Genomic DNA, 13,968 nt, shown 5'->3' with positions numbered 1-13,968 from the left:
GTTAAGGCCTGGCTCCTCCCTGTGTCACCATTTCTACTCTCCAGAGGGCTGCTTCTCTTTCAAAGAACTTCCAAGCTCACAGGTGACACACCTCTTCTAAGTCCCAGCGAAACTGCTTTCTGATTGGACAGATCCAGGAATGCGTTTCTAACCTTTTTGCGGTCGAATTGGACGGAGCCCATTGTAATTGGCTACGAGCTTTCCCTCTCTTCCAATCAGGCCGCTCTTCGAGAGAGCGCTTGCGTCCCATTCCCCTGGTGAGTTGAGTGAGCTCTGTGATCGGCCCTCTTCGTATGAGTGACAGCAGACACACCCTATGGGCTCAAAGACGCGGTGCACTGTCGGGCACCGTCCGGCACCTCTAAGCCCTGCTGCTGAGGGTTGTGCAATAGCAACCCCGGCTGTCAGGGCGTGAGTCCTGCTCCGTGCCCACCATCCCCAGCGACGCCTGCATTATGGCCGCCCCACCGCAGCTGCGGACTCTGCTCTTTGCGGTCAACGCACTTTTGCGCAAGCGCCGCTACCACGCAGCCCTGGCCATGCTGAAAGGCTTCCGGAATGGGGCCGTGTGAGTGGGGTCATCGGGCTGGGCAGGGGCTGAAGGATCGGTCTGGTGGGGTTGGAGAAGCGGGTTCTGGGACCGTCGCCGCTGCGCTGTGAGCCCTTGAGCAGCTCTAGTGTCTCTGTAGGTCTTGGTGTCCACTGTCGGCGCAGTGGGCTCTGGATTTTGGGTTCCGTGCGCCTTCTGAGCTGGGGCTCTAACTAGGCTGTTTCTAGGTGCTCAGTGCTTTGCAGCCTGGCCTTATTGCCTTGACTATTTCCCATGCCAGTCCCTGTATCCCTTCATTTGGGTCCAATTTTACCCCTCTTGCTGCTGTGTGCCCTTGGGCCTATCTGACTTCCGTGGCTCCATCTGCACAGTGGGAAGCTGGACTCTGCCTTCTAGCAAGCCTGCGGCCCTGCCTCTCTATGCTCCTTCCATTAAGCTGCCCCGGACTTTTCATCCCGCTTCTCATTCTTTTGTAAGATTCTACAGTTAAGTCCTCTTTTGATAAGACGCAGGCGTGACCAGTGTAACTGAAGCTGCAAATATTTGCCAAGCAAACTGATTACAATTTGGCCATCTGACCTGCAGAAGAGGAGGTCATTTCCTCTGGCTAGCGCCAGGACGGGAGCTCAGTTTCCTTTCAACTTTATGCATAAGCGCTATGATTTATTGAGAGCCTACAGTGCCAGGAACTGGGGAAGCATCAAAGAACAAAGGGAACAAAAATCTGCATGTTCTTGGAGTTGGCATGTAGTGGCAGCATGGGATGGTGGTGTGGATGTGATCACCTCAATTTGAGTACTGGTGCCCCTTACCTACATGATCTTGTGCAACTCATTTAGGCTCTCTAAGCCTCAATTTTTATAAAATGGGGTTGATAATAGTACTTATATTGTTGCTGAGCCATGAAAGACTCCAGGATTCTTGGCCTCCGAAGGAGAGGAAGTCAATCCTGGGCCAGTGACGAGACTTGATCACTCGGAGCTTTTGTGTAATAAAGTTTTATTAAAGTGTGAAAGAATTAGCTTCTGACATAGACATCGGCAGAAAGAGTGCCCCTCTGCTAGTCTTTAGTTGGATGTTATGTAGCTACTAGCAGTCTGCTAATTAGAGAAAGGAAATGTCTCAAAACTCAGAGACTGGCACCAGGCCCATCACCCACAACATGCATTTTGAGATAACATTGGCACAAGGTGAGTTGTCCCGGGCCATAAAATGGTTCACGTGGATCTTGAAGAAAAGCAGGTTTCAAAAAAAAAGCCCGGGCCATAAAATGGTTCACGTGGATCTTGAAGAAAGGCAGGTTTCAAAAAAAAAAAAAGAAAAAGCAGGTTTCTAAGCAAATACAGTATCATTAACATAGCTTATGAGAACATTTGCACGAGTAAAACATACTGATTTGTCAAGTCGGTTCCATCTAAGACTCAGAACCTAGGAAGACTGCTGCTGAACCTAGGAAATCGCTGCTGCTGCTGCGTCGCTTCAGTCGTGTCCAACTGTGTGACCCCATAGCCGGCAGCCCACCAGGCTCCTCTGTCCCTGGGATTTTCCAGGCAAGAACACTGGAGGGGCTTGCCATTTCCTTCTCCAAGGAAAACAGAGTCTAGGGTAAATACATTAACATAGCTTAAGACAAACATTTCCATAAGAAAAACATTGGTTAGATCAGGGTTTGAGAAAAGTTAAGTAATGGTGAAACCAGGTGTGGTCATGGCAACTCAGAATTTTTAAAAGAAACCTCTTTTAAATTTGTTTAGAGAAGGGGCAAAAAATCTAACACTTGTTTGTTTCCTCCTGCCGCTTAGTCTGACACTTGTAGTCCGTTTCCTCCGTTTGGAGACCCCTGGCCTTCCTGCCTGTTACCCTCTCAGGGCTTTCCTGGTGGCTCAGAAGGTAAAGAATCTGCCTGCAATGCAGGAGACCCAGGTGCGATCCCTGGGTTGGGAATATCCCCTGGAGAAGGAAATGGCAACCCACTTCATTGTTGCCTGGATAATACCATGGACCGAGGAACCTGGGGGGCTACAGTCTATGGGGTCATAGAATTGAACAGACTGAACAACAAACACTTTGACTTTCATCATGCTGTCGAGAGAATTGAGTCAGTATGTGTGAAATGCTCAGCACAGCGTCTGAGAAATATATAACTGTTAGCTGCTGTGATCATTGTTGTAGTTGCATGAATGTCTACCTGGCTCACTCCTTCACCTTCCTCAGGCTTCCGATTGTTACCTCCTCAATGAGGCTATCTCTGAACTTTAACCTCCTTCCCTACTGATTTTTCCTGCATAGACCTTATCACCACCTGATACGAGTGGTTTGTCTACTGTGTCTCTCACTAGAAAATGAGCTTCATGGGGACAGAAATTTTTATCTGTTTTGTTCCTTAGTATATTCCTAGTACCTGATACATAGTAGGCTCTCAAATATTAACTGAATGAATAAGGGTATAAGGGAGGAATTGCCATTGTAACCCATTTTCTGGGTGAGAAGACTGTGGCTCAGAGAGGAAAATTCATAGCTCATTGGTAACAAATCCACCTGCCAATGCAGCAGACACAGGTTTGATTCCTGGTCCGGGAAGATCCCACATGTTGTGGAGTAACTAAGCCTGTGAGCCAAACCATTGAGCCTGTGCTCTAGAGCCAGGAAATGCAACTACTGAGTCCACATGCCCAAAAGCCCGTGCTCTGCAACAGGAGAAGCCACTGCAATGAGAAGCCCACGCAGCAACAAAGACCCAGCACAGCCAAAAATAAATTTTAAAAAAATTTAAAAAAAAGAACAAAAATGTAGGTGTATAAAATTGTTTTAATTAAAAAAGAAATTAATCATAATCCTATAATGTTGACTGCTGTCTAGTCAATAGACAGATTGTCACAGTTGTCCCCTAAATGTCCTCTATAGCAAGATAGTCTAGATAAGGATCTTCCAGGATATCATATTGCATCTGTCATGGTCCTTTATTTATTTAATTTCTCTCTTATATGGAAGAGGACTGAAGGTCTGTATTCAGAGCTGCTCTGAAGTTTCCTTGGTCATGACGATTTTGTTTTGTTTTTGCCACACCACGTGGCACATGTGAGCTGAGTTCTCCAAGCAGGGGTTGAACCCTCACCTCCTGCAGTGGAAGCACAGAGCCTTAACCACTGGGCCGCTGAGGACGTCCCTGTCATGTCCGTTCAGTCCTTTTAAATCCAGAGCATTCCGTGTTTCAGGACACAGAGAGCTCTTGTGAGTGGCAGTAACTGGCTCCCACCAGAGTCTGAATAGTTTGGGAAGGGGGCCAGGCACATGGAGGCAGTTGGGGGCATTGTTCCATTTGTGTCTGAGGTATAAGGCAGGGTCTTGTTCACCTTGGCCAGCTGGAGGAGGCCAACGGCCTCTTTATTCAGGGTAAGAAGACATGCCTTTGGAGGAGGCGGGGCAGAGAACTTGTTGGGGGCCAGATGAGGGTCCTGCCCATCCACTGCTAGGCAGCGAGAAAATAAGCCATTCAGCCTGGCCACCACATACAGCAGTAACACTGCTGTCAGTTCATCACACTTTTTATTTGATTTTTTAAAAAATTAGGTACCATATTCACAAAAGGCACAAAAAGTTAGAGCTTTTTAGAAGTTTACACACCTTGCTCTACCCAAGCCTACAGCATATCTAGAGCTGCCTGGTTTATGGACAGCTGTTTCATGTACAGCAACCAGGGTATTCCACTGGTTGCCATGGGTCCATTATATGTTTACCTAGTAGCCCCCTGTGGATGGACACAGGTTTGCTCCCAGTCTTTTGCTGTTTCAAACAAGCCTCACAAAGACCTGCCTAGCAGTCCAGTGACTGAGACTACATACTCCCAATGCAGGCGGCGCAGGTTTGACCTCTGGTCTGGGAACTAGACTCCACATGCTACAACCCAGTGTAGCCAAATGAATACATACATAAATAAATATTTTGGAAAAAAACAAACAAGCCTCACAGATACTCATATGACAACAATATGGGGCTCATGACCATTGTCTGAGGGAGACTGTCAAAGATTGTTAGACCTTGTAGCCTGGAAAGGTCAGGGCCAGACAGCTGGAGAACTTGGTGGAGCGAGGGCAAGTCCAATAAAGAAGAAAAAGAAAGGTAGCGACATTAGTACTGGTTGAATAAGGAACTTTTACCTGTGCTAGGTCCTTAACTGCCAGAAACAACTCTGAAACAGGCAATATCTTTCACTGAAGGGAGAAGGGAGACTCAGAGACATTCAGTGATTTACCCAAGTTTATAGAGCAAAACCGGAGAAGACAATGGCACCCCACTCCAGTTCTCTTGCCTGGAAAATCCTATGGATGGAGGAGCCTGGTGGGCTGCAGTCCATGGGGTTGCTGAGAGTTGGACACGACTGGGCGACTTCACTTTCACTTTTCACTTTCATGCATTGGAGAAGGAAATGGCAGCCCACTCCAGCGTTCTTGCCTGGAGAATCCCAGGGACGGGGGAGCCTGGTGGGTTGCCATCTATGGGGTCGCACAGAGTTGGATTTGACTGAAGCGACTTAGCAGCAGCAGCAGCAGCAGCATAGAGCAAAACAGGGCAAGGCTTTGGTACCAGATACTGTTTACTTTGTCTGACCCACTTGGAACCCAGATCTAACTCTAAAGCCAGCGTTAGTTTCCCTCCCAAAATGATATTAGGATTAGGGAGGGGGAGGAGGGGGCACAGGGAGTCAAGGAGAGAGGTCAGAAACAAACTGGTGCCGTGGAGCCTTAATAACCATTTTCTTTTGTTTCTGCAGCTATGGAGCCAAAATCCGGGCCCCTCATGCGCTGGTCATGACCTTTCTTTTCCGGAGTGGCAGGTACCTGACCCCTCTGCACACCCCTCAAACTGGGCAAGATCGTGCCAGGACTCCTGGTGCAGTAGCCTCCAGGTTGGGTCCAACCTGTCTGCACCACCATCTCCAAGAGTACAAGTCCGATTCTATTATCCCATCTTGAAAATTCACCAGCTCCTGGCTCCTTGCTGTTCTCCAGAGAAGCCAGCTTCCAGGTGTAGCATTCAAGGCCCCCTGCAGTCTGACCTCAGGGACATTCCCCCTTCTCTCCAGTGCCCACTGTGGGGAGCCCTTGGCACCAAGACTCACTGCCATTCATTCATGTGCAACAGGTGGTTCCACCTCTTTACATTTCTCATGCAGTACCCACCATACATACACACCAGGAATCCCCTTTCCTCTTCTACCCCACCTTTATTCCTTCCTAGCAACCCATACCAGTTCTCTGAGGATCACTTTTTCAGGAAAACTCTCCATGACCTACTTTCTTTCCTTGTTCAAACTTCTTGGCCTTTCTCTGATCTTCCATAACTTCCTTCAAGGTGCTTCTCAGAAATCACCTTGTGTTTTAGTTTTTAATGTATCTAGCTTTACCTGGAGTTTATAAGAATCATACATGGACCGCCTGCTGTTCAAATCCAGGTTGTGAAGATTTCTTTCTTTATGTATTTTTCTTTTTTAAATTTATTTTTGTTTTAGTTTTTGCCCTCCAAATTATTTTTTTTTAAGTAAACTCATTCATTCCTTCAGTAAATATTTATTGAGCATCTAATATGTGCCAGACACTGTCTTTAGGTGCTGGGGATACAGCAGTGAATAAAACAGAGAATGATCCCTTCCCTTGTATAGCTGACATTCTAGCAAGGCATAGCAGAAAATAAACCTAGTAAGTTAAAAAAGTATGTGGTGTGTTAGAATATTGTATGGGCTGTAGGAAAGAAAATGTAGAGCAGGGAAAGCAGATCCAGAGTGCTGGGGAAGGGCAGGCTGCAGAGCTAAATAGGGAAGGGCTCATTGAGAAAGTGACATTCTAAGTAGAGACTTGAAGGAGATGGAGGAGTTGGCCATGTGGGTAATAAGGCAAAGAGTGTTTCATACCAAGAGAACAGCCCGTGCAGAGGCCCTGAGGGGTGATCATAGCTGGTGAGTTTGAGGAGGCTGGAGCAGAAGGATTGCAGGGGAGAGAGCAAAGAGGAATATTATGAGGGTAACTGGGGACTATCCTGTTCAGCGTTAGGTCAAAGAGAAGAGTTTGGCTTTTCCTCTTATTTTTGTTTAATTTTCTAAATTTTTAATTGGAAGATAATTGCTTTACCATGTTATGTGGGTTTCTGCCACACAACAATGCTAATTAGCCATAAGTATATATATATATGTATATATATATATGTATGTATGTGTGTATTCTTAGATTTATTGAGCATCTACTATATATATGTGTGTGTATGTGTGTGTATATATATATCTCCCCTCCCTCTTGAACCTTCCTTCCACCCACGTGGCTTTTCATCTAAATGGAACAGGAAATTGTTGTAAGAATCTGTATAGGGACATGCCACTATTTGACTTAAATTTAATAGTGAGAAAGTGAAGTGTTTGCTGCTAGGGGTCAAGGGCAGAATTAGGTGTAAAGTAGGAGGCAGTGGCAATAATCCAGCTGAGCAACTCTGGTGGCCCAGACCTTGATGGTGGCATAGAGGTGAGAAGTGTTCAGATTCTAGAAAAAATGTTTCAGTATTAGTGCCTACGCTTGGAAAGTGGGAAATGCAGCTTGCCTTAGAACTGGCAGTGGTAGGCCCATGTTCCTGTGGGGTGAGAGTTCGCTGACTCCTAGCTGTCCCCCCTCTCCTGGCAGACTTCATAGGTCCCAGCTGACACACTTCAAGGCCCTCCTCCGACCTCGAGGGCACTTGCGGTTGCTGGTCTGAATTGATCTCCCAGAGCACATGCTGTTCCTCTCCTTGGTTCTCCTCACTGCCCCCTAGCGATTGTGAAAAGATAAGTCAAACCACGTGCCTTTCTTAAAGGTTCACTGCTCTCAAGACAGAGACAAAGCTTAGAACTTCCCTGGCGGCCCAGTGTTTAAGAATCTGCCTGCCGGTGCAGGGGACATGGGTTCAGTCCCTGCTCTGGGAAGACTCCACATGCCTTGGAGCAACTAAGCCCGTGTGGAGGAACTACTGAGCCCACACACCTAGAGCGCGTGCTCCCCAACAAGTGAAGCCACTGCAACTAGAGAAAGCCCCCGAGCAGCAAGGACGACCTAGTCCAGCCAAAAATAAATAAATAAATTTTTTTTTTAAAGACCCATCTTACCATGGCCCCTCCTCTCGCTCACAACCTTTGCCTCACACGTTTTCTGCTCAGGCCTTAATGACCTCTCTTTGTTCCTTTCCTCCCCGCTCTCTGTCCCTCCTCGTGACCTCTGCTCGGGTGTTGATCCCAGTACAACTCCTCTCTCCTCTTGACCTCATGACTCCTTATCCTTCACGTCCTGGCATCATTGCTTGTCAGGGTCAAAGTTTGACCTTTGTTTTGTGATTATTTCTTTCATAATTCCCTCTCCCACTAGATCATAAACCACGTGAGGGCAGCAAGCAGATCTATTTTTTCTCAGAATCATATCCTCAGATCCAGCACGTAGTAGGTACTCACTCATTCATTTCTTCACATGTTCACTCCAGAAACAAATGTATTAAGCATCTGCTATGTGCCAGGCCTTGCTCTGGGCACTGAGGATGAATGAGTGAGGTATAGACACCACTCTCTGGTAGCTTCCACTGGGATGGGGTGGGAGTAGGGGGAGATAATAAACAAGTATGTAAATGTCAGGTGGTGATACAAGCTCTGAAGGAAAAGAAAAATTGGATAAGGGAACAGAATACAATGGGCATTCTTATACGTGGGGTAGTCAGGGAAGACCTCTTGAAGAAGATAGTGGGGTAGTCAGGGAAGACCTCTTGGAAGAGATGGTGTGAAGTCAAAGCCTGTATCCAGGGAGGGAGCAGCCCTAAGGGGATGGAGGGCAGAGGCCGGGGGTTGAATGAGCGCTGGCCCATGGGCTCCTTGCCTGGGCTGGTTTTGCATGCCAGGTGGGTGCATGCCCCTGGAGCGGCTGGGCCTGCACTCACGGTGGCTCCCTGTGTCTATGCAGCCTCCGGGAGAAGCTGCGCGCCATCCTTCAGGCCACGTACACCCACTCCTGGAACCTGGCCAGGTTTGTGTTCCTCTACAAGGGCCTCTGTGCCTTGCAGTCCCACGTCCAGGGCAAGACCTACCAGGCACACTCATTCGTGTCTGCCTTCATCGGGGGCTTGCTGGTGTTTGGAAACAACAATAACATCAACAGCCAGGTAAAGGTCCTGCCAGAATGGGGGGTGGGGCAGGATTCAGGTATAGAGTTGGAGATGGGGGTCAAAGAAGACAAGCTCTTGGCTCCCTGCCATGTCTGAGGGTCTGTAGTTCACCAATCCCTGTGTGACCTTGAGAAGGTCACTTCCCCCTCAGCTTCCCCCTCTGCTAACCAGGTACCTTGTTGGAGTTCCATGCAGCTCTCTGGGGCAAAGATTTAAAAAAAAACACGCCCCCAAACACTACTCTGCAGTGAAGTGAGAAAAAAAAAAGAGCAAGATTTTCATAAAACGAAACTTACTACATTTGAAGAATTTTCTCTTACTCTGCATTTTGCCTTTTTTCTTGGTTAAAATTCCATTTTTTAATGAGATCATGATAAAACAAAATGCTAACTGTTGCTGCTGCTGCTATTTTAGCATCCTTCTTGGGCTATATGAAAAGTTGGCAGTCTTTCTAATTTGCCTCCCTCAAATTTCTTAAATATTCTTTTTTTTTTAATATTCTTAAATTATAAAAATAATTGTTTTATTTTTCGCATTTTAAGTAATGCAAACTAAGCACCCATTATGTGCCTGGCACACTCCTGGATGCTTAGGATACATCATGATGAAATTAGAAAATAAATTTAAAAGAAAGTCTCTCTCCCCCTCTAACTGTCCAGCCACTGTCCAGAAACACTTTTTTTTTTTTTTTAATAATTTTTCTTGGAGTATTGGGCTTCCCAGGTGGCTCAGTGGTAAAGAATCTGCCTGCCAATTCAAGAAGATGCAGGAGATGTGGGTTTGATCCCTGGGTCAGGAAGATCCCCTGGAGGAGGATAGCATGGCAACCCATTCCAGTATTCTTTCCTGGAAATCCCATGGACAGAGGAGCCTGGAGGGCTACAGTCCATAGTGTTGAAAAGAGTTGGACATGACTGAGCACACACACACATATACATAATTGGAGTATAGTTGATTTACAATGTTGTATTAGTTTCTGCTAAGCAGCAAAGTGAATCAGTTATACGTGTATATAGACAGTCATTTTAACTATGTCTTGTTTAGCCTTTCAGAACTTCTCTGTACTTGTATCAGTGTTCATAGCAGGCGTTTTCCACCAACAAGATCATAGTGCTTTTTTTTCATGTAACAGTGTGTCTTGGAGGCCTCTCTTGTCAGTCCCTCATCCTTTATAACATGAGCAGAGCTCTCTGCTGATGGGATGGACCAGCCTTGATTTCACAGTCTCCAGTGGATGGACATTTAGGGCTTCTTTAGCGTTTGACCTCATACATACACTGTAGTCTACATCTTTGTTCAGACATCTTCCTACACTTGTGTCAGTCTATCTGTAAGTTCCTATATATGGAGTTGTAAAGTCTATGGATATGAGCATTTTGTATTTTGGGAAAGTTTCCCCAGGTTTTTTTTGATAGAAATTTCACTTGTCTATGAAATTTCAAATTCTAGGAATCCTGGATACACCCATTTCCTTCCCCCTTCCCTCCTTTCCCTGACCTGACCGCTGGCAACAGCTGCTCTGACTTCCATTCAAAAATGTTACATGATGGACATACAGATGGCCAACAGGCAGAGGAAAAGGAACATGAAAAGATGGTCGATTTCACTAATTGTTAGAGAAATGCAAATCAGAACTATAGTGAAATATCACCTCACACCAGTCAGAATGGCCATCATCAAAAAGTCTACAAATAATAAATGCTGGAGAGGGTGTGGAGAAAACGGAACACTCATGTACTGTTGGTGGGAATGTAAATTGGTGCAGTCACTGTGGAGAGTAGTATCGAGATTCCTTAAAAAAATAAAACTAGAGTCATCATATGATCCAGTAATCCCAATCTGGGCATATCTATGGAAAAGATGAAAACTCTTAATTCAAAAAGATACATATACCCGTGTTCATAGCAGCACTATTTACAAGCATGGAAGCTTGTAAATGATGTGGTGTGTACACACACACACACACACACACACACACACACACACACAGAGGAATATTATTCAACCATAAAAAAGAATGAAATAATGCCATTTGCAGCAATGTGGATGAACCTAGAGATGATCATACTTAGTGAAATCAGACAGAAAAAGGCAAATATATCACTTACATGTAGAATCTAAAAAAGATGATACAAATGAACTTATTTAGGAAACAAAACCAGACTCACAGACTTAAACTTTGGTAACTTATGGTTACCAAAGTGGGGGGGCGTAAATTAGGAGTTTGGAATTAACACATACTGCTATATATAAAATAGATAAGCAACAATTAGTACAGGGAAGTATATTCAATATTTTATAATAACCTTTAATGGAAAAGAATCTGGGAAAAGTTTTCAATTAGCAATAATCGCGCCTCGGATAAACCTCATTGGCTACGATACTGTCACTGCGCAAAGCTTGGAAAAGAATCTGAAAAAGAATATACATACATATATGTGTATGTATAGCTTAATCACTTTGCTATACACCTGAAACACAACATTATAAATCAACTATACTTCAATTTTAAAAAATATTATATAAATGGAGTCGTTATAGTATGCAATCTTTGAGGGTTGGCTTTTTTCACTAGGCATAATTTCCTGGCAATTCTTCCAAGTTATTGTATCAACTGTTCATTCCCTTTCACTGCTGAGTACTGTTCCAAGGTATGTATGTACCTATTGAAGGACATCTGGGTTATTTCTAGCTTTTGGCTATTAGTCATGCAACTGCTCAGAACATTCTTGTACACGTATTTGGTGAACATAGTTTTCACTTCTGTGATAAATACCTGGAGTGCAATTCTTGGGTCATATGGTACAAAAGGTTTTTATGTCTCAGTGATAAAGAATCTGCCTGCAATGCAGGAGATAAGGGTTTGATCCCTGGGTTGGGAAGATCCCCTGGAGGAGGAAATGGCTACCCACGCCAGTATTCTTGCCTGGAAAATCTCATGGACAGAGGAGTCTGGCAAGCTACAGTCCAAAGGGTTGTAAAGGGTCAGACACAACTCAGGGTCTGAGCACATACACACAGTACATATAATACTTAGTTTTAGAGGAGACTGACAAAGTGTTTTCCAGAGTGATTGTCCTATTTTACATTCTTATCAGGAATATACATGTGATCCAGTTTCTTCACCTCCAAGCTGGCATGTGGTTTGTTACATTTCAGATTTTTGACATTTTGATAGGTGTATAGTGCTTATTATGGTTTTTAAAAAGTTATTTATTTACTTGACTGTACCAGGTCTTAGCTGTGCCATGCAGGATCCAGTTCGCCAACCAGGGATGGAACCTGGGCCTTCTGCATTGGACGGTTAGAGTCTTAACCACTGGCTGCCAGGGACGTCCCTCTCATTGTGGTTTTAATTTGCATTTCCCTAATGGCTAATGAAGCTAAACCTTTTTACACGTGTCTGTTTTCTTTCTGTGTGACCTCTTCAGTGAAATATCTGTCTTTTGCCTGTTTTCTAACTGGATTGCCTCTTTTTTTCAGTGTTGTGTTTTGAGAGTTTCTAAAAATATTTTCGAGACACGAGTCTTTGTCAGATATGTGTTTGTAAATATTTTCTCTCAGTCTGTAGCTTTTCTTTTCAACCTCTTCACATGGACTTTCACAACTGAAGAATTTTGCATTTTGATGAAATCCAGTTTATTAATTTTTTTTTTTCATTTGTGGTCTGTGTTTTTTGTTGTCAAGCTACCTTTTAGTTTTGAGCCATGTAAACATATTCATTTTCAAAATTTTTAATAATAAAAAGAATAATAAATTAAAAGACATAAATAGTGGCACTTCCCTGGCAGTCCAGAGGTTTAAACTGGGTGCTTTCATTGCAGGGGATATGGGTTGAATCCCTGGTTGAAGAACTGAGATCCCATTTGCCATGCAATGCTGCTAACAAAAAAAGACATAAACAGTAACATTCAAATGCCTGCGGCAAACCACTTCCAATCACCTTGCCCACACTCTGCAAAACCCTGATCCAGTACACAGGCAATGCTCCAGGGTGGGGCGGGGTGGGGGAGGGGAATGGGGGGAAATGGGGGAGGGATGAGATTGGGTGGGCTGGGGTAGGTAGAAGGTTCCCAGCGGCTGGGCCCACTTGTAACCCCGTCCTTCCCTCCCTCAGATCAGCATGTACCTGCTGTCCCGCGTCCTGTTTGCCCTGTGCCGCCTGGGTGTGGAGAAGGGCTTCATCCCCGAACCCAGGTCGGACCCGTTTCCGTGGTTCACGGCGCTGGTGTGGGGGCTGATCCTGTGGCTCTTCGAGTACCACCGGCCCACCCTGCAGCCCTCACTGCAGTCGTCCATGACCTACCTGTACGAGGACAGCAACGTGTGGCATGACCTCTCGGACTTCCTTATCTACAACAAGAGCCAACCCTCCAAGTAACAGCGCCCCCAGGTGCTCAGGAAGGCTCCTGCACCCCAGTCGGGTGACGGAGGTGTCCAGCCCCATCTGCTAACCATCCCGGAGGATCCTACGCCTTCAAGATTTGGCGTCTCAGACTCTAACTTTTATTAGCCCAGGGTTCCACTTGGCGAAATGGAAGCGCTGATTACCCAGTCCTCGTTAGGTACTCTTGAGTAGTGGAAGGAGCCACCGAATCAGGCTGAGGAGCCTTGGGCACAGTGACGGCTGCTGACTCTTGAGAGACCAGGGAAGGTGACACCCCACCCTGGGCCTCAGGGATCATCCAGCCCAGAGGAGGGCACCGAAGTCTCTTTCTGGTGGGTATGTTCTCTGACCGTTCTTCTATAGCAGAGGGCTTCTGGCTGGGGGGCAGTGGGTTGCAAAAATGCATTTTTAGACAATACTCCGTTCCTTGCCTTGGGTGTTCTATTGTAGAAGCTCCAGCGTTTCCACTGTCCAACAGAAACACAGTGTGAGACATATGTGACTGAGCTTTTTTTAGCAGCCACTGTTTTTATAAAGTGGAGGGAATTCCTGGTGGTCCAGTGGTTAGGACTCTGCTGCCAAGGGCAGGGGTTCTATCCCTGGCTGGGGAGCTAAGATCCCACATGCCACGAGGTATGGCCCCCCCCCCCAAAAATGTGGGGAGAGAAAGAAGCAGAGATTAACCTTAATTATATCTTTGAACCCAATATTTCTCAAATGTTATCATTTTAATGTGTGCTAAATATAAAAATTAATAAGATATTTTACATTTTTTTTCTTTCTTTTTTATTTATTTTCTTTTTTTCTTGTACTAAGTCATCAGAATCAGGTGTGTATTTTACACTTTCAGCATTTTTCAATCTGG

General features: G+C 45.3%; 1 protein-coding gene and 1 pseudogene across 1 annotated transcript; one reads left to right on the top strand and one right to left on the bottom strand.

Annotated features, from left to right (window-relative positions):
- The first annotated feature begins 326 nt into the window (after positions 1–326).
- On the top strand, positions 327–13,521 carry PXMP4 (peroxisomal membrane protein 4). The gene is made up of 4 exons (XM_065921846.1): positions 327–568; positions 5,322–5,384; positions 8,515–8,713; positions 12,834–13,521. Exons 1-4 carry the CDS (start codon positions 456–458, stop codon positions 13,095–13,097), a joined length of 639 nt encoding a protein of 212 aa, XP_065777918.1. The 5' UTR covers positions 327–455; the 3' UTR covers positions 13,098–13,521.
- On the bottom strand, positions 10,990–11,117 carry LOC136161956 (U4 spliceosomal RNA; annotated as a pseudogene).
- Positions 13,522–13,968: the final 447 nt, after the last annotated feature.

Source organism: Muntiacus reevesi, chromosome 2, assembly GCF_963930625.1.
Source record: "Muntiacus reevesi chromosome 2, mMunRee1.1, whole genome shotgun sequence".
In the NCBI taxonomy this organism is placed as follows: domain Eukaryota; kingdom Metazoa; phylum Chordata; class Mammalia; order Artiodactyla; family Cervidae; genus Muntiacus; species Muntiacus reevesi.
The sequence above is the reverse complement of the archived record's forward strand: the minus strand, read 5'-3'. Positions and strand labels throughout refer to the sequence as shown.